This window comes from Pterocles gutturalis, unplaced genomic scaffold, assembly GCF_000699245.1.
Source record: "Pterocles gutturalis isolate BGI_N339 unplaced genomic scaffold, ASM69924v1 scaffold34788, whole genome shotgun sequence".
Classification (NCBI taxonomy): domain Eukaryota; kingdom Metazoa; phylum Chordata; class Aves; order Pterocliformes; family Pteroclidae; genus Pterocles; species Pterocles gutturalis.
Window position 1 is genome coordinate 7,091 of NW_010121674.1, and position 14,238 is coordinate 21,328.

Sequence of the window (14,238 nt, forward strand, 5' to 3'; positions counted from 1 at the left end):
TAGAAATTTCCTGGTTAGGTAGCTGCTAACAGCCTGCTGTCGTTGTGTGATGGAGGAAGACGAAGTTCAGTAGTGTTCTGAACAAACACAGATTGTGGGTGTATGAGAAACTGGCATCCTTGTCATATCTAAAATGAACTAAATGAGGTTCTGGGAAAAATTGCTACCTAGCAAACTAAGTAGATTCAACCTGTAGTAGACTGATAGCTGTTTAGAAGTTTCTCTAAGTTTCTCTAGAAACGTAATTTAAGATCCCAGTGCCAACTCTTAAAACAATCGTGTTTTCAGTACCAGGTTGTAACATTCAGCTTGAAGTATTTAACTAGTATATATGCCCCGTGTATGAAATATACTGTGTGTTGAAGTGAACTCCAGTTATAGTTTACTCATACTTTCATACTTAAAAAGCATTGCCAAAATGACAATTTGTTTTTGGTTCAGTAACTGTTGGTATATTTAAAGGAAAAAAAAAAATCAAAAACCTCAAATACAAATGAGCCTGCTTTATTCCAAGGAGGACTTCATGAGTCTGTAGAATATTGGACACCTACAGGTTTTTAATTCTTTTCCTTGCCTACTCAGTCTGTAGGTATGTAAAAGTCTGCCTTGCATACCTTCCAGTTTGTTCAGTAACACAGTGCTGAAGCATTCCTTCCCATCTTTTTAAGCCTACCTGGCAATATGTTTGATACGTAAGTTGAAGAACTTAATGTAATAAGAATTAGTACTGTGCTTCACTCTGACCTTTCTAGGCTGTTGGATGTCTTTCAGCTGCCTTATGTATTTCAAATAAATCCTTTTTATGTGGATTGTGTTTGTGTTTAGAATAAAGAAAATAATTATTTTGAATACTGAGATCCACAGTAAGCCTGCAAGTTATTAAAGATTTTGCCTGGTCTGGCAAGGCATCTGAAGACAAATTTAGAGGACTAAAGCACTACTTGAAGGTAGATGTGAACTCTTCCAGTGCTGGAAAGCAGTTACGTTGACATCACCAACGTGGCAAAACAAATGTACATACTCGGAATAATTTGTAGCAAAATAATAAATGGTTTTGTTAGTGATGAAGTTTGGGCAACACTCTACATGTTGCATTTCAGTTTAGTAAAAAATGCTCTGATGACTCGCAAGTGATAAGAGTGGCAATTGAAGTGGGGCTTTTTTTCTTGTTTGTCTACAAGACACTCATCTAGAACCAATAACGTACTGAGACTTGGTGGCACAGTATGCAAGTCTGCAGGTAGGTGTCCTCTGCCAGATGTATTTTATCAGCTGAAGTAATTCCAGCTTATAGTAGCTTGTCGCTTCCCACTGGTCAACACTCTGCTTGTAGAAAGGGGTTGGTTTGTTTCCTAATGCATTTTCAACTCAACTGGCTGTTTATTCTTGTATGTAATCTTACCTAAATTAAAAGGTTGTGTGAGTTCCCTAGACAATTCGTCACCTCATGTTATGTTGGTGGACACCTTTAATGCACATCTTCTCTTTAAGTTTTTTTGCAAGGTTGAGCATCAGTGTGACCTGTTCATAGTTGATAGGAAAACTCTCAAGTGTTGTTGTTTTTTTTTTTTTTTTTTTTTCCACAAACAATTACCACTTAATGGATTATAGCCTTTATCCAAAAGGCATTCTTTCTTTGGTTTAATATTGGAAGCCTGCTGTTCTGTGAGAAGTGTGTGCTCAAATGGTACTGCTTTAAAAAAATAAAAAGTCAAATTTGAATGGTTTGAAAGATGTCCAAGTTAATGATCAAGACCAGCTTTGCACAAACCCCCACCCCCAGCATTGTCTTTCCAATAAATTAGCAGCTTTTGGGGGGAAACTTTTGATTGTTCTGGTTGTTTCTAAGGAGTCCAAGTGTTTGCAGATGTTTACACTTGTTCAGGATATCGTGGAGGGAGAAGAGGAACAAATTTGTTCATTTTTAGGCTGGAATTTCTGATGCAATAAGATCTATGAAGAAATCTCAGACATCAGTGTTGAGTGCTATTTTAACAAGCAATAAACACCCTACCTTTCTCTTTTGTAGGCATACGTGCCAGAAGTTTCCCTGAATGGTGGAAAAAAGTCAGATATGGCAATGTACACAAGACTAGATACAGTAGAGTCAGAGTCCTGAAACAGTTTACCTTTTTTATTAATATATTATCATTGCAAATATTTAAAATCTTAAAATGTTTGTGCTATCCTATAAGCTTTTTAAAGGATATTCACATTAGCCTGCATAAACAAATAAACTGCAATCAATTAACTTTAGGCAAGAGCAGTGATGCAGACAAACCACAGAGGAAATAAAGTGCAATTAGTGCTTCAGTCTATCTCTGATCTGAGTAGATAAACTGATGGACAGTTTTTGATATAACTGTGCTGTATCTTTGTTCTGTTCCTAGTTACACCATTGTCCTCCCTCAGGAATCCCTCAAACCTGTTTTCTCTTTCCTTTTTTAAAAATTTTAAACTGCATCGGAGCAGAGATAGTAAATTATTTAAAATGATTCTGTGTCTCTGCACTTGTCTGAGTCAGCAGAATACATCTAGGTCATATGTTCCTGTACAGCTCTGGTGCAGAATATCTTTCTTCTTTCTGTGAGGACTAAGTAGACTCGTTAAGGTACAGTCATCTTCCCTTTATTCCTCTTCATGCTCTCACAAGGCTTGGGTGAAAAATGTCTGAAAAGTACTATAATTCTTTTTTATTAAATCTAGATGAGCTTCCTCTGAGCTGACCTGTTCTTCCATTATCATTGCATGATCAACGGACAGGTAGAGGGAATGTATTGTCTCTTAGCTACAATACATAGCGGTACACCAAATGATTGTCTAATGCATTTCATTGTAAGTTTAACAAACACTACTTCTCTTTATTTACTCCTCCTTTCCTTTCTAGGATGGCTGCAGCTCCCCCAAGTTACTGTTTTGTAGCCTTTCCCCCATGTTCTAAAGATGGGCTGGTGGTGTTTGGAAAGAACTCCGCACGGCCTAGGGATGAAGTGCAGGAGGTGGTCTACTTTGCTGCCGCAGATCATGATCCAGGAAGCAAAGTTGAGGTAAGGGTGAACTGTTACATTCAAACTGTGAGAAATTACTGTTGTTGGAAGAAATGAATGCTGTCTTGTTTCCTTGTCAGATTGTGGAGTCCTTGTTCCTGTCAATCAAACCCCTCTTGAGTAGAGAGGAGACAAGGTTTTTGAAAGTGAAACTTTTTTAACAGAGGAACATGATCTGTACTTTCTCCAGCAGGCAGGCTGAGCTGTTCACATTTCAGATTCCTGCACTGTGTAGCCTGTCACTTGCCTTTTCCTTTTAAGGGAAAAATATCCTGGTTAACTGGAACTAGAAGCAAATTTTCAAAGTTTGTCACTTGCCATATGAATTGTTTTCATTCATGGTTGTTTTCTGAGAGTTGTAATGGGGCCTGACTATGCTAGGCATGTTGCAAAACAGGTCGCCAGAAATCTCTGCCTCAAAGAACTTGTGCTCTAATAGGGGAATGTGAGAGAAGGAAAACAAGAGCATAAGCTTTGTAAGCCAAACATAACTCTCATACATGCAGTTGGCTTTGATGAAATGTTCTGCAGTTGAGGCAACTCCGTCATGGTAAATTTTCAGTGCTGTGGCTTCTCTCAGAATCCAGGCTGGATGTGGAGTCCTGAAGCTGGACGCTGATGCCACGGATGCAGGTTGAAAGGGACCCTGCTGGAAGTAATTTTAATTACAGCTTGTTACTGCAGCGTCACTTTAATGACAGGAGAAATGAAAGGATAAGTAAATGTTAAGGGTGAAGCAAGGGGAATGTCCTGGTTTTGGCTGGGACAGAGTTAACTGTCTTCATAGTAGTTAGTAAGAGCCTGTGTTTTGGATTTGTGCTGCGGAGAAGGCTGATAACATGCTGATGTTTATGGTTGCTGCCAGGACAGCCAAGGACTTTTCAGCTTCGTGCTTTGCCAGTGTGTGAAGGTGCAGGAGAAGCTGGGATGGAGCACAGCCCCAATTACTGGCCTAGGATTTGACCTTATGTTTAGGATTGAGACCCAAATTGGCCGGTGGTATATTCCATATCACGCACATCTCGCCTGGTTCCAGGCTCTGTCTGGAAGTTCACTCTGTCGGTCGTATCTCTCTCTCTCTCGGCTCTCAGACTCTTGGGCTCTTATCTTTTCCGGGATTGTGATTTTGGGACTCTTATCTTCTTTGGGAATGGGCTGAGCCTTGCACTGTGAGCAGTTGCACTGTGTATTACTCATTTGTATATTTGTATAATTACTGTTACTATTATCGTTATTATTTTCAATGTTGTTGTAATAGTTATTAAATTGTTCTTACCTCAACCCATGAGTCTCTTTTTCCTTTCCCCCTTCAATCTTCTTCCCAACCCTGGGCGGGGGAAGGGTGAGTGAGTGGCTGCATGGTGTTCACCACTGTCTGGGTTCAAACCACGACAGGGACAAATGGAACAAGAAGACAGGAAGAGAGGAAAGTGTGCAGCAAAGGTGGAATGAAGAGAGTGAGGCAGCAGAAGGAAGGACAAGGATTGGCTCTCTGCATTTTAGCAGAGAGCACAGAGCCTGATCTGCACTGTCACGAGTTTTTAGAGTCCACAGGTTTTCGCTCTGCCTGGCAACTGGGAAAGCAGGAGCTGTGGGGTTCCCTGCACTCAGCTTCCTCCTGTGCCCATGTCTGTGAAGAAGGCCAAGGACGCTAGGTGTTCTCCACCAGGCTGGTGTCTCTCATCCCTACAGGTCCTTTATGGATGTCACAATTTTGCAGCCCCAAAGGAGATCCTAAGGCCAGTGCCAGTTTTAATTCTGTCTTTCAAGTAGGACAACTTGCAAATTTCAGAGGATTTGGTGCTATTCTTTCTAACAGTTAATGTTTTCTTGATTCCTGTTGTTACCAACATCTAGTATGACTCATACATTATTAAATGATTTTCGTGAATATTAAGAAATCCCCTCCTCCTGTCCAAAAGTACTAAGTCCTGTTAATTGCAGTGCTGTGCTGGTAGCACTGTTGTAGACCTGTGCTAGTATACAGAACACAAGTGTGACAGTAAGACAAGAAGAAAACTTCAGAGCAGTTTTTTAAAGCTTCTCTTCATAGAACTGGAAATGAAACAAAGTTCTGTTATTGTGGAAGAAGAATCAAAAGTTGCTCTAGAGTGTTTGTATCCTTAAAGGAGAATACTTTGTAAGAGCTTAATGTTAGAATACTTGATTCTTCTGGTCTCTTTGCCCTGTATCTTACTCTTTGATGAGATAGTCATAACTCGCTGAAGGGTATAATTAAGCCATATATAATGTATTATGGTCCCTGTCACACTCCATGATTAACCAGTTTAATGCCTATTACAGAATTAAGTTATAGACTGAACTCTTTTGCCAGTCCTTTTGCCAGTGAGGAGCACAATCCCTTTGCTTAGCACACTGCGGTTTATAGATTTATTTTGCTAATCAGTATCTGCAATCCTTCCCCTTAAATGTTGATTTTTTTTTTTAAACGAAAGTAAAGTTTATTGCAATGTAGTGAAGGTGCGCTTTTAGACAAGGGACTGGAGTGGGCGAATACCTTTTTTTAAAAAAAAAGTAGCAGCTTAAGCACTAATTAGATGGATATATTGGCCTCTGTTAGTCTATGCTACTGCATAATTTTCTTCAGCTAGCCTGAGGTTTTGCAAGTACAGACACGTACAGTCTCCAGTTGTTTACCAAAATTCTTCCTGTTTTGGTAAACATCTTTGGTAATCATTTTTGGTAAACACCTTTGCTAACCCCTTCCTAGGGTTAGCAGAGAATAAAAACATCTGCAGTTGCTCTGGGAGTAGTGCAAGCAATCACTTAATCACTGCATCTTTGTCACACTCCGCATTAAGTATTGTTAATGTCATCTGTTTGTTTGTTTTTAACTCATGGATATTTTGAGTAGAGTAAGCTGGTTAAAACAGGATGCTGATTTTAATTGTTTTATTGGGTCTAAAGGCTGTCTGGTAATTTTGCATAGTCCTTTAGCTGCTGTCCTTTGGGCAGACCTAAGCATAGATCTACTTGTTAGCTTTTCTTTAAGGTTCAAGATTTTTTTCTGCTTTCAGAGAGAGAGAGAGAGTGAGTGTTCAATCATACAAGTCTGGCAAATATCAATGTTGTAGAGTAATTCTCTTTAGAAAAAACCCTTTAAAAATATTTTTTCTTTTAAAACTGGCCACTTCAAAGGTCTTTCAAAAAGTATCATAATACCCTTTGCTGTAGGAATTGTGAATGATTGACTGAATCAATAAGAGCTCTACAATCTAAGCTTTAGGCTGCTATATTTGCTTCTAGATTTTGTTGGTTTATGAATTTAAGAATACTAGTGAATGAGAAGATTGCAATTTCAAACGTGCTAACTCTTTGTGATAGCAGAGCAGAAGTAAACTCTTCAGTGTTTGCTAATTAGCTGAAATACATGTATTTCTCCTATGTTAGGGATGTGTCTAAGACACTGCTCTTGTCTTATGACAAATGCATACTTGCTTACAGGCAGAGCTTGTGCAAAGCCTGTTAATTCCCTGTGTACTGGTAGTGGTACCTCCCAAAGTTAAAAAAATCTTTGAAGAAAGGGCTTAAATTCAGCTGCTTCATGTTTTTTAAGTAGCAGCCATGCAACACTATACGTACCTTTTAAGCAAATTTACCGAGTTGTCAGAGGTAGTTAGCTAATGGGGGAGTGGAGAGGAATATCAGAGCTTCTAGGCATAGCCTTTGACATACTCAGAATTATTACTTTGTTCTTTAAAATCTGTGAAATCTGCCAACAGTTCAGTTATCGTTGGGTGGGGTTTCTTTGCTACAGCTTTCCTTCCCTTGCATTTTATAAAACTATCTGAGTGGGTCTGAGAAAATTAAATGTACAATATTTTGTAAATGGAAAAATGGGATTGACCACTTTCATGCTACGGTTTTGCTAAGTCAGTAATCCTTTGTGCCTCTGACTAAATTTTCCCTCTCATCCATCCTAGCATTTTTTTTTTTCCTAAATGAACAGCTTTTCTCTCCGTTCCATGTTGTACGTTTGCATTGGTTTCATATGTTAGATACATGATCCTTTACCTTCACTGGTGGATTTGCTTTTCATTATATTCTGTTCTTTGCAGGTAATTTAATCCAGTGTGTATCAAATTTTGATTACTTCTCCGTGACTGTCACTCACATTCTGAACTTCTGTTAAGAGGTGGTTTTCAACACACTAACATGGGTTCTTTTATAAGACTCTCTCAGGAAGTCTGTATCCTATTTATGTTCTGTGCTGCTCACATTTGTAAATGTGATAATGCACAGTGTAACCAAAAACAGCACAGTAGTTCAGCTAGGTTATTGCCGTAGAGGAATCAGGCAGGCTATGCTGTGTAACTATCAGCTAGTTTGTGGCAGGGCCTTAAACAAGGGAACTTAGTGAATACTGCAAGTCATTTTAAGCTTGATCTTTGTGGCTCAATCTATCAGACAAGTAACCCTGCAGCCAACTCATCGACATAATTCCTTCCCTCCAGGTCAGCAGGTTCCCAAGACCCTAAACAATGGGGCTTTTCATAAAGGTCTGCTCTGTGTGTGTGACAACTTTCTCAGAAGTTTGTTCGTGGTTGCATTGTAATTTTGCAGTGGCAGATGCTGATCACTCTTCCTTGTTACAGTGGTCAGTCTAGTAAACTTGTGCGTGCAGGTGGAATATTGCTCCCTTAAGTCTTTTTTTAATTCTTCTACTAAGTAAGTGTGTTCTTTTTCCCCCAGATGTGGATTTTAAGAACGTTTTATATGTCAGTGGGAATTCATGTTGGATGAGTTTTAAGATGCAAGCCCGTCTGTCTTATTTTTAAGGTAGATTTTACTTACTAGATTTCTCATGTTGTCCATTAACCTGCTTTGCTGTGGTTTTCTTTCTCCTGAAGAAGTCTTGGGTGGATGACTCTTTCTTAGCTGAATTTTCCAGGTGGATTTTTTTTTTTTTTTGGTCCATCTTCCCTTCTTCTAATTGGACGTTTTATCCATTATTTGAAAATAGTCATGGTTGCTTGCATCAGTATAGAGCTGTAAAAGCTCTACTTTCTTAACAGCATGCAGCTTCTTATGGAGGGGGAAAGTAGAAAGGATGGTCTACAACAAAGTCTATCAAATTGTGGAATGTGCACAATTTTTCTAATATGTTGGTATTAAACACCCTTCTGGGCTTAAAGCCACCCCTCTGTGGGATAGGAGGAATTTTGTGTTCTCTGAAACTTCATGGCCCACTTATGCCTTAGTTGCTTTTTTGTTTTCTCTTTTTTTAATAGTTTTTTTTTTTTTAAAGGATACCATCCTACCCTGCTTGCTTTGAGTTGTCAGAGGAGCAGCAAGAATTTTTGCTCTGCATTGCTCTGAGCACTGCTGAATCTACTGGGAATTTGCTCTTTGGGGAGCCTCCAGATGAGATTGTCAGTGCCATGCTTACAGTCATGTTAACTGCAGCTGTGAATTTGAACCTGAGCACCCCCACTATGATACCTCCATGGGTAAATGTTGACTGGCAGGAAACCTTAATGAAGCACAACAGCGTTTATGCCCATGATGAAACTTTTAATTTACTCTGTGTAAAAAGGTTGTAGTCTAAAGGCTTACAATTCAGAGATAATTTAGGAAGCTGCTTTTTCTTGCCTCTCAGCTAAGACCCAATGACTGTAAGCAGCCTGTGTCATGACACATGTGGTTGGATGGCTTACCTCAAGCTACCTTGTTTAAGCTAACCTTTAGACTTCGCACAGAGGGAGAGGAGAGGCACTATGCAGGCGGACAGCAACTAATAAAAGAGAGTGGTTGCTGCCTTCAGCAGTCTGTTGCTTGGCTAATATGAGCTTTTTCTCTGTTCTGCTCCATTGCAGGCCACTGGACTTTTATGTTTGACTTTGCTTCGTAACACCATGCACGAGCCAGCAGCAGTTCAGAGGTAGAAGCCATAATCTCTTGGATGTTTCTCCCCCTCAAAGCCTCTGTTTCTATTGTAGGAGTGCTGTTTCTTTGCTTCTGCTACCGAAGCAAAAACTGGTTAGTGGTTAGCCTGAGCTATTTTTTTTCTTAATCTTTCTTTTTTTTTTTTTTTTCTTTCTTTTTTTTTTTTTTAATTGGAACAGAGAGGAAGATGAGGGAGAGTGCTGGAATTGTGTGAGGCAAAAAACTGCCAACTATCCTGTCTTGACCCAAACTGTTTGCTTGTGGCAAAACAGGTGTGTGAGCAGGCATTTCAAAGTGGCCAAGCAATCAGTCCTAGGATATCTAAGAGTTCCAGTGATATCTCTGTTGGGGCCTTTTGGGGCTTCTTTGAAGTCTGTTTCTTACCGTTTTAAAAAATTAAATTAATTAGCTTCATCTTTATTTCAGTTATACTTTTGCTCATCACCCAGGAGACTGCTAGATTTGTAATTTGAAAAACAAGAGGTGAATTCTTGACTACTAAAGGAACTCTGACATATAGTGCCTCCAGAGAGTGTTCTCAGCTTTGGGTTCCTTGCTGCACTCCGTGGTATTTCATTTATTTAAAGATTTTTTTGTTTAATTTTGTTGAGCATACTTCCATACTGTGGCTGACATGCCTGAGGCTCCTTGGTGGCTTGATAGAGTAGGTTAGAGCAGGTCAGAGGGTGGGTAGTTCTGCTCTTTGATAAGGGAACTGTTTGGCTTTTTCTAGCTTCTCTAATTCTTTTCTAGAATAAAATCTATCATCCTTAGTCTTCAAGATAAATGACACTGCTAGAGATCAGAGGCATACAGATTCAAATTTTACAGTTATTGGTTGCAATGAACAGCAACATCTAGGAACACAAACACAGAAGCTTATAAAGTATACTAGGGTCTTCACAAAAAGGGAGAAGCTGTTCTTGATATGAAGAAGTAAGAGGCACCGTACTGTGGCAGAAATTGGTTTTGTTCTATATTAATACACTTAGTAAATGCTGCTGCTGTTTATATCTGGCTACAACGTGAGGATGCAAGTACTAACATAGCATGTGTTTTTGAAAGCCAGCGACCTGAGGATTCGTCCTGCTGTGGGAGAGGCCTCTGTTCACCATTCTGGTTTGACTATGGGACTGCTAGAACTATGCCTGACTACTTGAGATGTACCCAGGATAGATTTATCCTGGCGTACGGCTGTCCCCTCCACTGTGGCACAAGAGTTTTGCTGCTAGTAGGAGATGTCAGGGCTGTGGTTAATGGGTGTTGTAAAGTCATCCAGGTGTCTTCCACTGTATACTTATTGCTGTTTAGGGCGTAAGCAAGCAGTGGTGACAGCATCAGCTAGCCACATCTTCTGTATAGTGTGCTACTGCTTGCATATTTCTCTTTTCAAAAGGTAGTTATTCCCACTCCTTTGAGCTCTATTGCATTTGTTCCTCTAAATGAAGAGGAAAAGAATTATCTGTAAAACACAGTTTATCAGGCACATCCACAGGAGATGGCCTGAGGGGCTTTCTTGGAACAACCATGTTCTGGCTTTCCAGTCCTTCATTTCACCATGATGGGATGGCCCAGGTAGCCCATGTCACTTGTGCAGTCACCTCTCTAGACTTTTCCAACCAGGCTGTCAGTCTTGATGTCTTGATGGCCACGGAGGCAGCAGGCTGTGAGACTGCCTCATCATATATTTGCCATCCCTGTTTTGGAAGGTGTTAAAAGCAGCCATGGTGCAACTTCTCAAGCTAGTGTAATCGTATAGATAGTTTACCTATTTTCAAATATGTGCTGTGGTACGGCAGTGCTTGCCGTAGTTAAGCAAAGAGTTAATGCCAAGTTAGAGCGTGGATCTGATGAGGGGATGGTGTGGGGGAATCTCTTTTGTAATCTAGAATCTTATGGCCTTTCTTCAAAGATCATTTCTTTCTAAAGCATTCCCTGACTATTGCCTTTGTTATCCAGGGCTGAAGCCTATGTGATTTCATTGATATTTCATAATGACCTTACTGACAGTGCTAGGAATCAGGCTTTTGCAGCCTGAGTACAGTAGAAGCTGCACAATAGTTTCTTTTCATTAATGAAAGAAGAAATCTCTTGTGCTTATGACAGTCGTGTCTGGTTTTGGAACACCTCCAACATATCTGCATGCCCAAGCTAGGGTGGGAGGTACCTTTGTGCCTTGCACTATACTTAGAACTGCCTTGGTAAGATTATTTTCTTTATACCGTAAGTGAAAGAAAAGAAACATCATTAGCTTCCAGCCTGCTCAGTTCTCTTTTTAAGTTGTTGGCTGCATGTCTTGTATGTGAAGTCTCTGTTCTTTGCTTTTCTATTTCCTGACAGGAATTTACTGTCACAGGGCACGATGCCAGTTATGCGGCTTTCAGGGCTGGAGTTCTAGCAGATCAATGGAGCCTGACACCACTCACTCACAGCCTTGCCACTAAATGTATCGGTATTCTTCTGGTTTTAACTTTCATACTCAAAGTAAAATGTTAGTGTTAGGAAATGCTGAAGCTGTATGCTTCAGGAATTTTAAAGACAGTCTTGGTAACAAGCAGAATCGCAGCAGTACCTTATGTCTATTTTATTTGTCATTGCCTAGTTTGGCACAGCTCTCGGTAGAACAGGCTGCTATGCTGTTGTGCTGGGGGGATTTGGCAGATCAGTGGGGGCAGGAGAGGGGACAGGGAGGTTGTGGTTTGTGCTTGCTTTTGAAAGCTAATCATCATCTGAACTCCCATTTCTAGAGATCTAGTGGCCTGTGAGGTTTTTGGTGGATAGTGTTGTTTTTCCCCCACTGTTTCCTTCCACGTCTGAGCTGTTATAAGCATATGTTCTGATTTCTATGGAATAGCTAGCAATCATTTGCTGCACTGCAAATCCAGTGACAGGCTTTAGTTGACCTACCTTTATGATTGATGTGTCTTGGCTACAGGTGGATAGCCCAGTTCCTCTCTTTCCTGCATGAAGATATTATTTTATCTGGAAAAGAGTTTTCTGATGTTATTTTAAAGGGGAGTGGTGCAGTTATGAAAAGTGAGTGGTTTACGTATAAAGTTACTTATCTATTGTTACCTCTGGACCCTGTTTTTTTGAGAAGCTCTTGCCTATTATTAACAAATATGAACCAACACCTGCCTTAGTTACATCAGTGCTATTGAGTGCCTACTTTTCTGCTTGCTGGAGTACATAATTCTAATGGGAAGGTAAAATCTCATCAAGGCTTTTTCATCATTGTCAATAACCATGGCAAAGGATTGTTGGACAAGAATCAAGTCAATGGTAGTTCTACGAGGCCTGTCAGCTACTATCGGATTGGAATGGTTTTCTCTTATTTAGGTCTTCTAAGGCAATTTAGATAAATAAGGCTTGACCATTGTCTCTGTACATGAGTTGTTGTATGGAAGCTGAAAATAATAACATGAAAACATGGTCCATGGTTGCGTGTTGTTGGGCTAGGGACCATAAAGAAGCAATGTAGAAGGTGACAGCTGTATTCTCTTGGTTTGCTGTCTCACTAGCTCTCCGGTGCACTCAGCCAATTGCCTTCATTGCAGACTGAAATATGTTTCTAATTGAAAGAGGTGGGTAGAGAGGCCTTTGGATGTGTTCTAGCCTCTGATTACATGGTTAAAAAGCAAAGGCACTTCTTTTCAGAATGCTCTGTATCTTTCAAGCAGGAGCAAATGATTTCCTCTTTCCCCTTTTCTCAACTGCTACCATTGACAATAATTTTTTTTTTAATTAATAGCATCTTTGGGAATGCTTGGTTTTGGAATGAAGCCCTAAGTAATAAGCATTTGGTAGCAAGGATAATCAGAATATGTTTTACAGAGAAAAGGCATTCAGCATTTTTTTAGTCTATCATTTTTCAGAGTGTTTTCATCATTTTTCCTTCTAGAAAATCAAAGCCGCAGTGTAAGCAAGCTTGTATAATAGGGCTATTCAGCCAGAGAATGCTATGCAAATAGGCGTTTATGGAGTACTGAAGTCTCCACACTGCATCTACGTTTTTTCTTTCTGCTGCAGAGCTGAGAAGGTTTATGTCCTGGATGGCTCTGCAGGATGGCTCCAGCTAGCTGACCACTTATGAGACGCAGGGAGCCAAGAGTTGTGCTGTGCAGTGGCTGGTGTGCTGGCTGCAGACCTGTCTCCCAATAGCTGCTCCAGTCATGTCTTCAGTGTAATGTGGGAAGGTGCTTGGCCCAGCCCCTTTTCCTGCTGCTATCGCTCCTCCTTTGCACATCCAGGAAATACAGTTATTCTCTGTTCACTCACACACATGCATTAAGTGCTAATCCAAACAGCACTGACATGAAGCTCTGAAAAAAATTTGCAGAGAATATCAAAAATGATATTTACTTGCTGACAGCTCAAATGGAGAAGGAGGAGTGTTGATAAGAAAGAGCTGCTCTGGTGTGCCTTGGTTAGACAATGAAACAAAGGGTGAACTGTATGAAATGTTTTCATTAGTCAGATCTTAGCTCCTGGCTAGTGCCAGATGTTGTTGCACCTCGATAGATGAGGAATGTGCCTCTAAAAAATTATAGAGTATTAATATATGAGCAATTTGGTCAAACAGCTTGGTCAAATATTAGGGATTTTCTCCAAAAAATACAGCAGATAAGTTCCTGTTAGGGTCTTATTCCCTAAGCCAAAAATCAAAATGAAGCACACAGCATAAAGGAAAAGGAAAGCATATCCCTACTCTAATTTTAGTTTCTTAAAATGAAAGAGTTCCCCACCACCCCCGCTTTTTTTTTTTTTTTTTTTTTTTTTTTTTTGATCGTGTGTCCTCCATGAGAAATCATCCTCTTATTTCAGGTATAATTTGCCTGGTTTTATAGAAAGATGACAGTTTGACCTGTTCGGACATGATTCCTAATAGAAGTGGCAAGCTCATTTCTTGTGTCCTTCTTGCATGGTCAGAGTGAAGGACTCTAAAAATGCCATTTCTGATCAAAGATGATCTGTTATACATTTTAATTGCATGCTAGACTAACCATTACTGTAAAAATTATTGCTCAAGACTGGAGACTGAAGAAGATCATGCTGTGTAATCTTTAGAGGGGGAAAGACAGATTAGAAAAAAAATAGCTTCTCACTGCTAATAATCTTAGACTGATTCCTTTGGTTTTAGGTTTTAATGTAGACACAGTGTTTATTTTAATGACAAACAGCTTTCAGTCCACAAGTCCATTCTGCTCATCCTGCTCACTCGGATACATCTGACCAATATTCCTCCAGAAAAATATTGCAGATTACTTCCTGCAAGGAGGGTGTT

The 14,238-nt window shown here is 39.9% G+C and overlaps 1 protein-coding gene across 1 annotated transcript in view; it reads left to right on the plus strand.

Annotated features, from left to right (window-relative positions):
* The first annotated feature begins 2,888 nt into the window (after positions 1–2,888).
* SCRN1 (secernin 1) overlaps positions 2,889–14,238 on the plus strand; it is a 23,476-nt gene continuing 12,126 nt past the window's right edge. The window contains exon 1 of the mRNA XM_010077325.1: positions 2,889–3,047. Coding sequence (XP_010075627.1) covers positions 2,889–3,047 — 159 coding nt within the window. The remainder of the gene's footprint in view (positions 3,048–14,238) is intronic.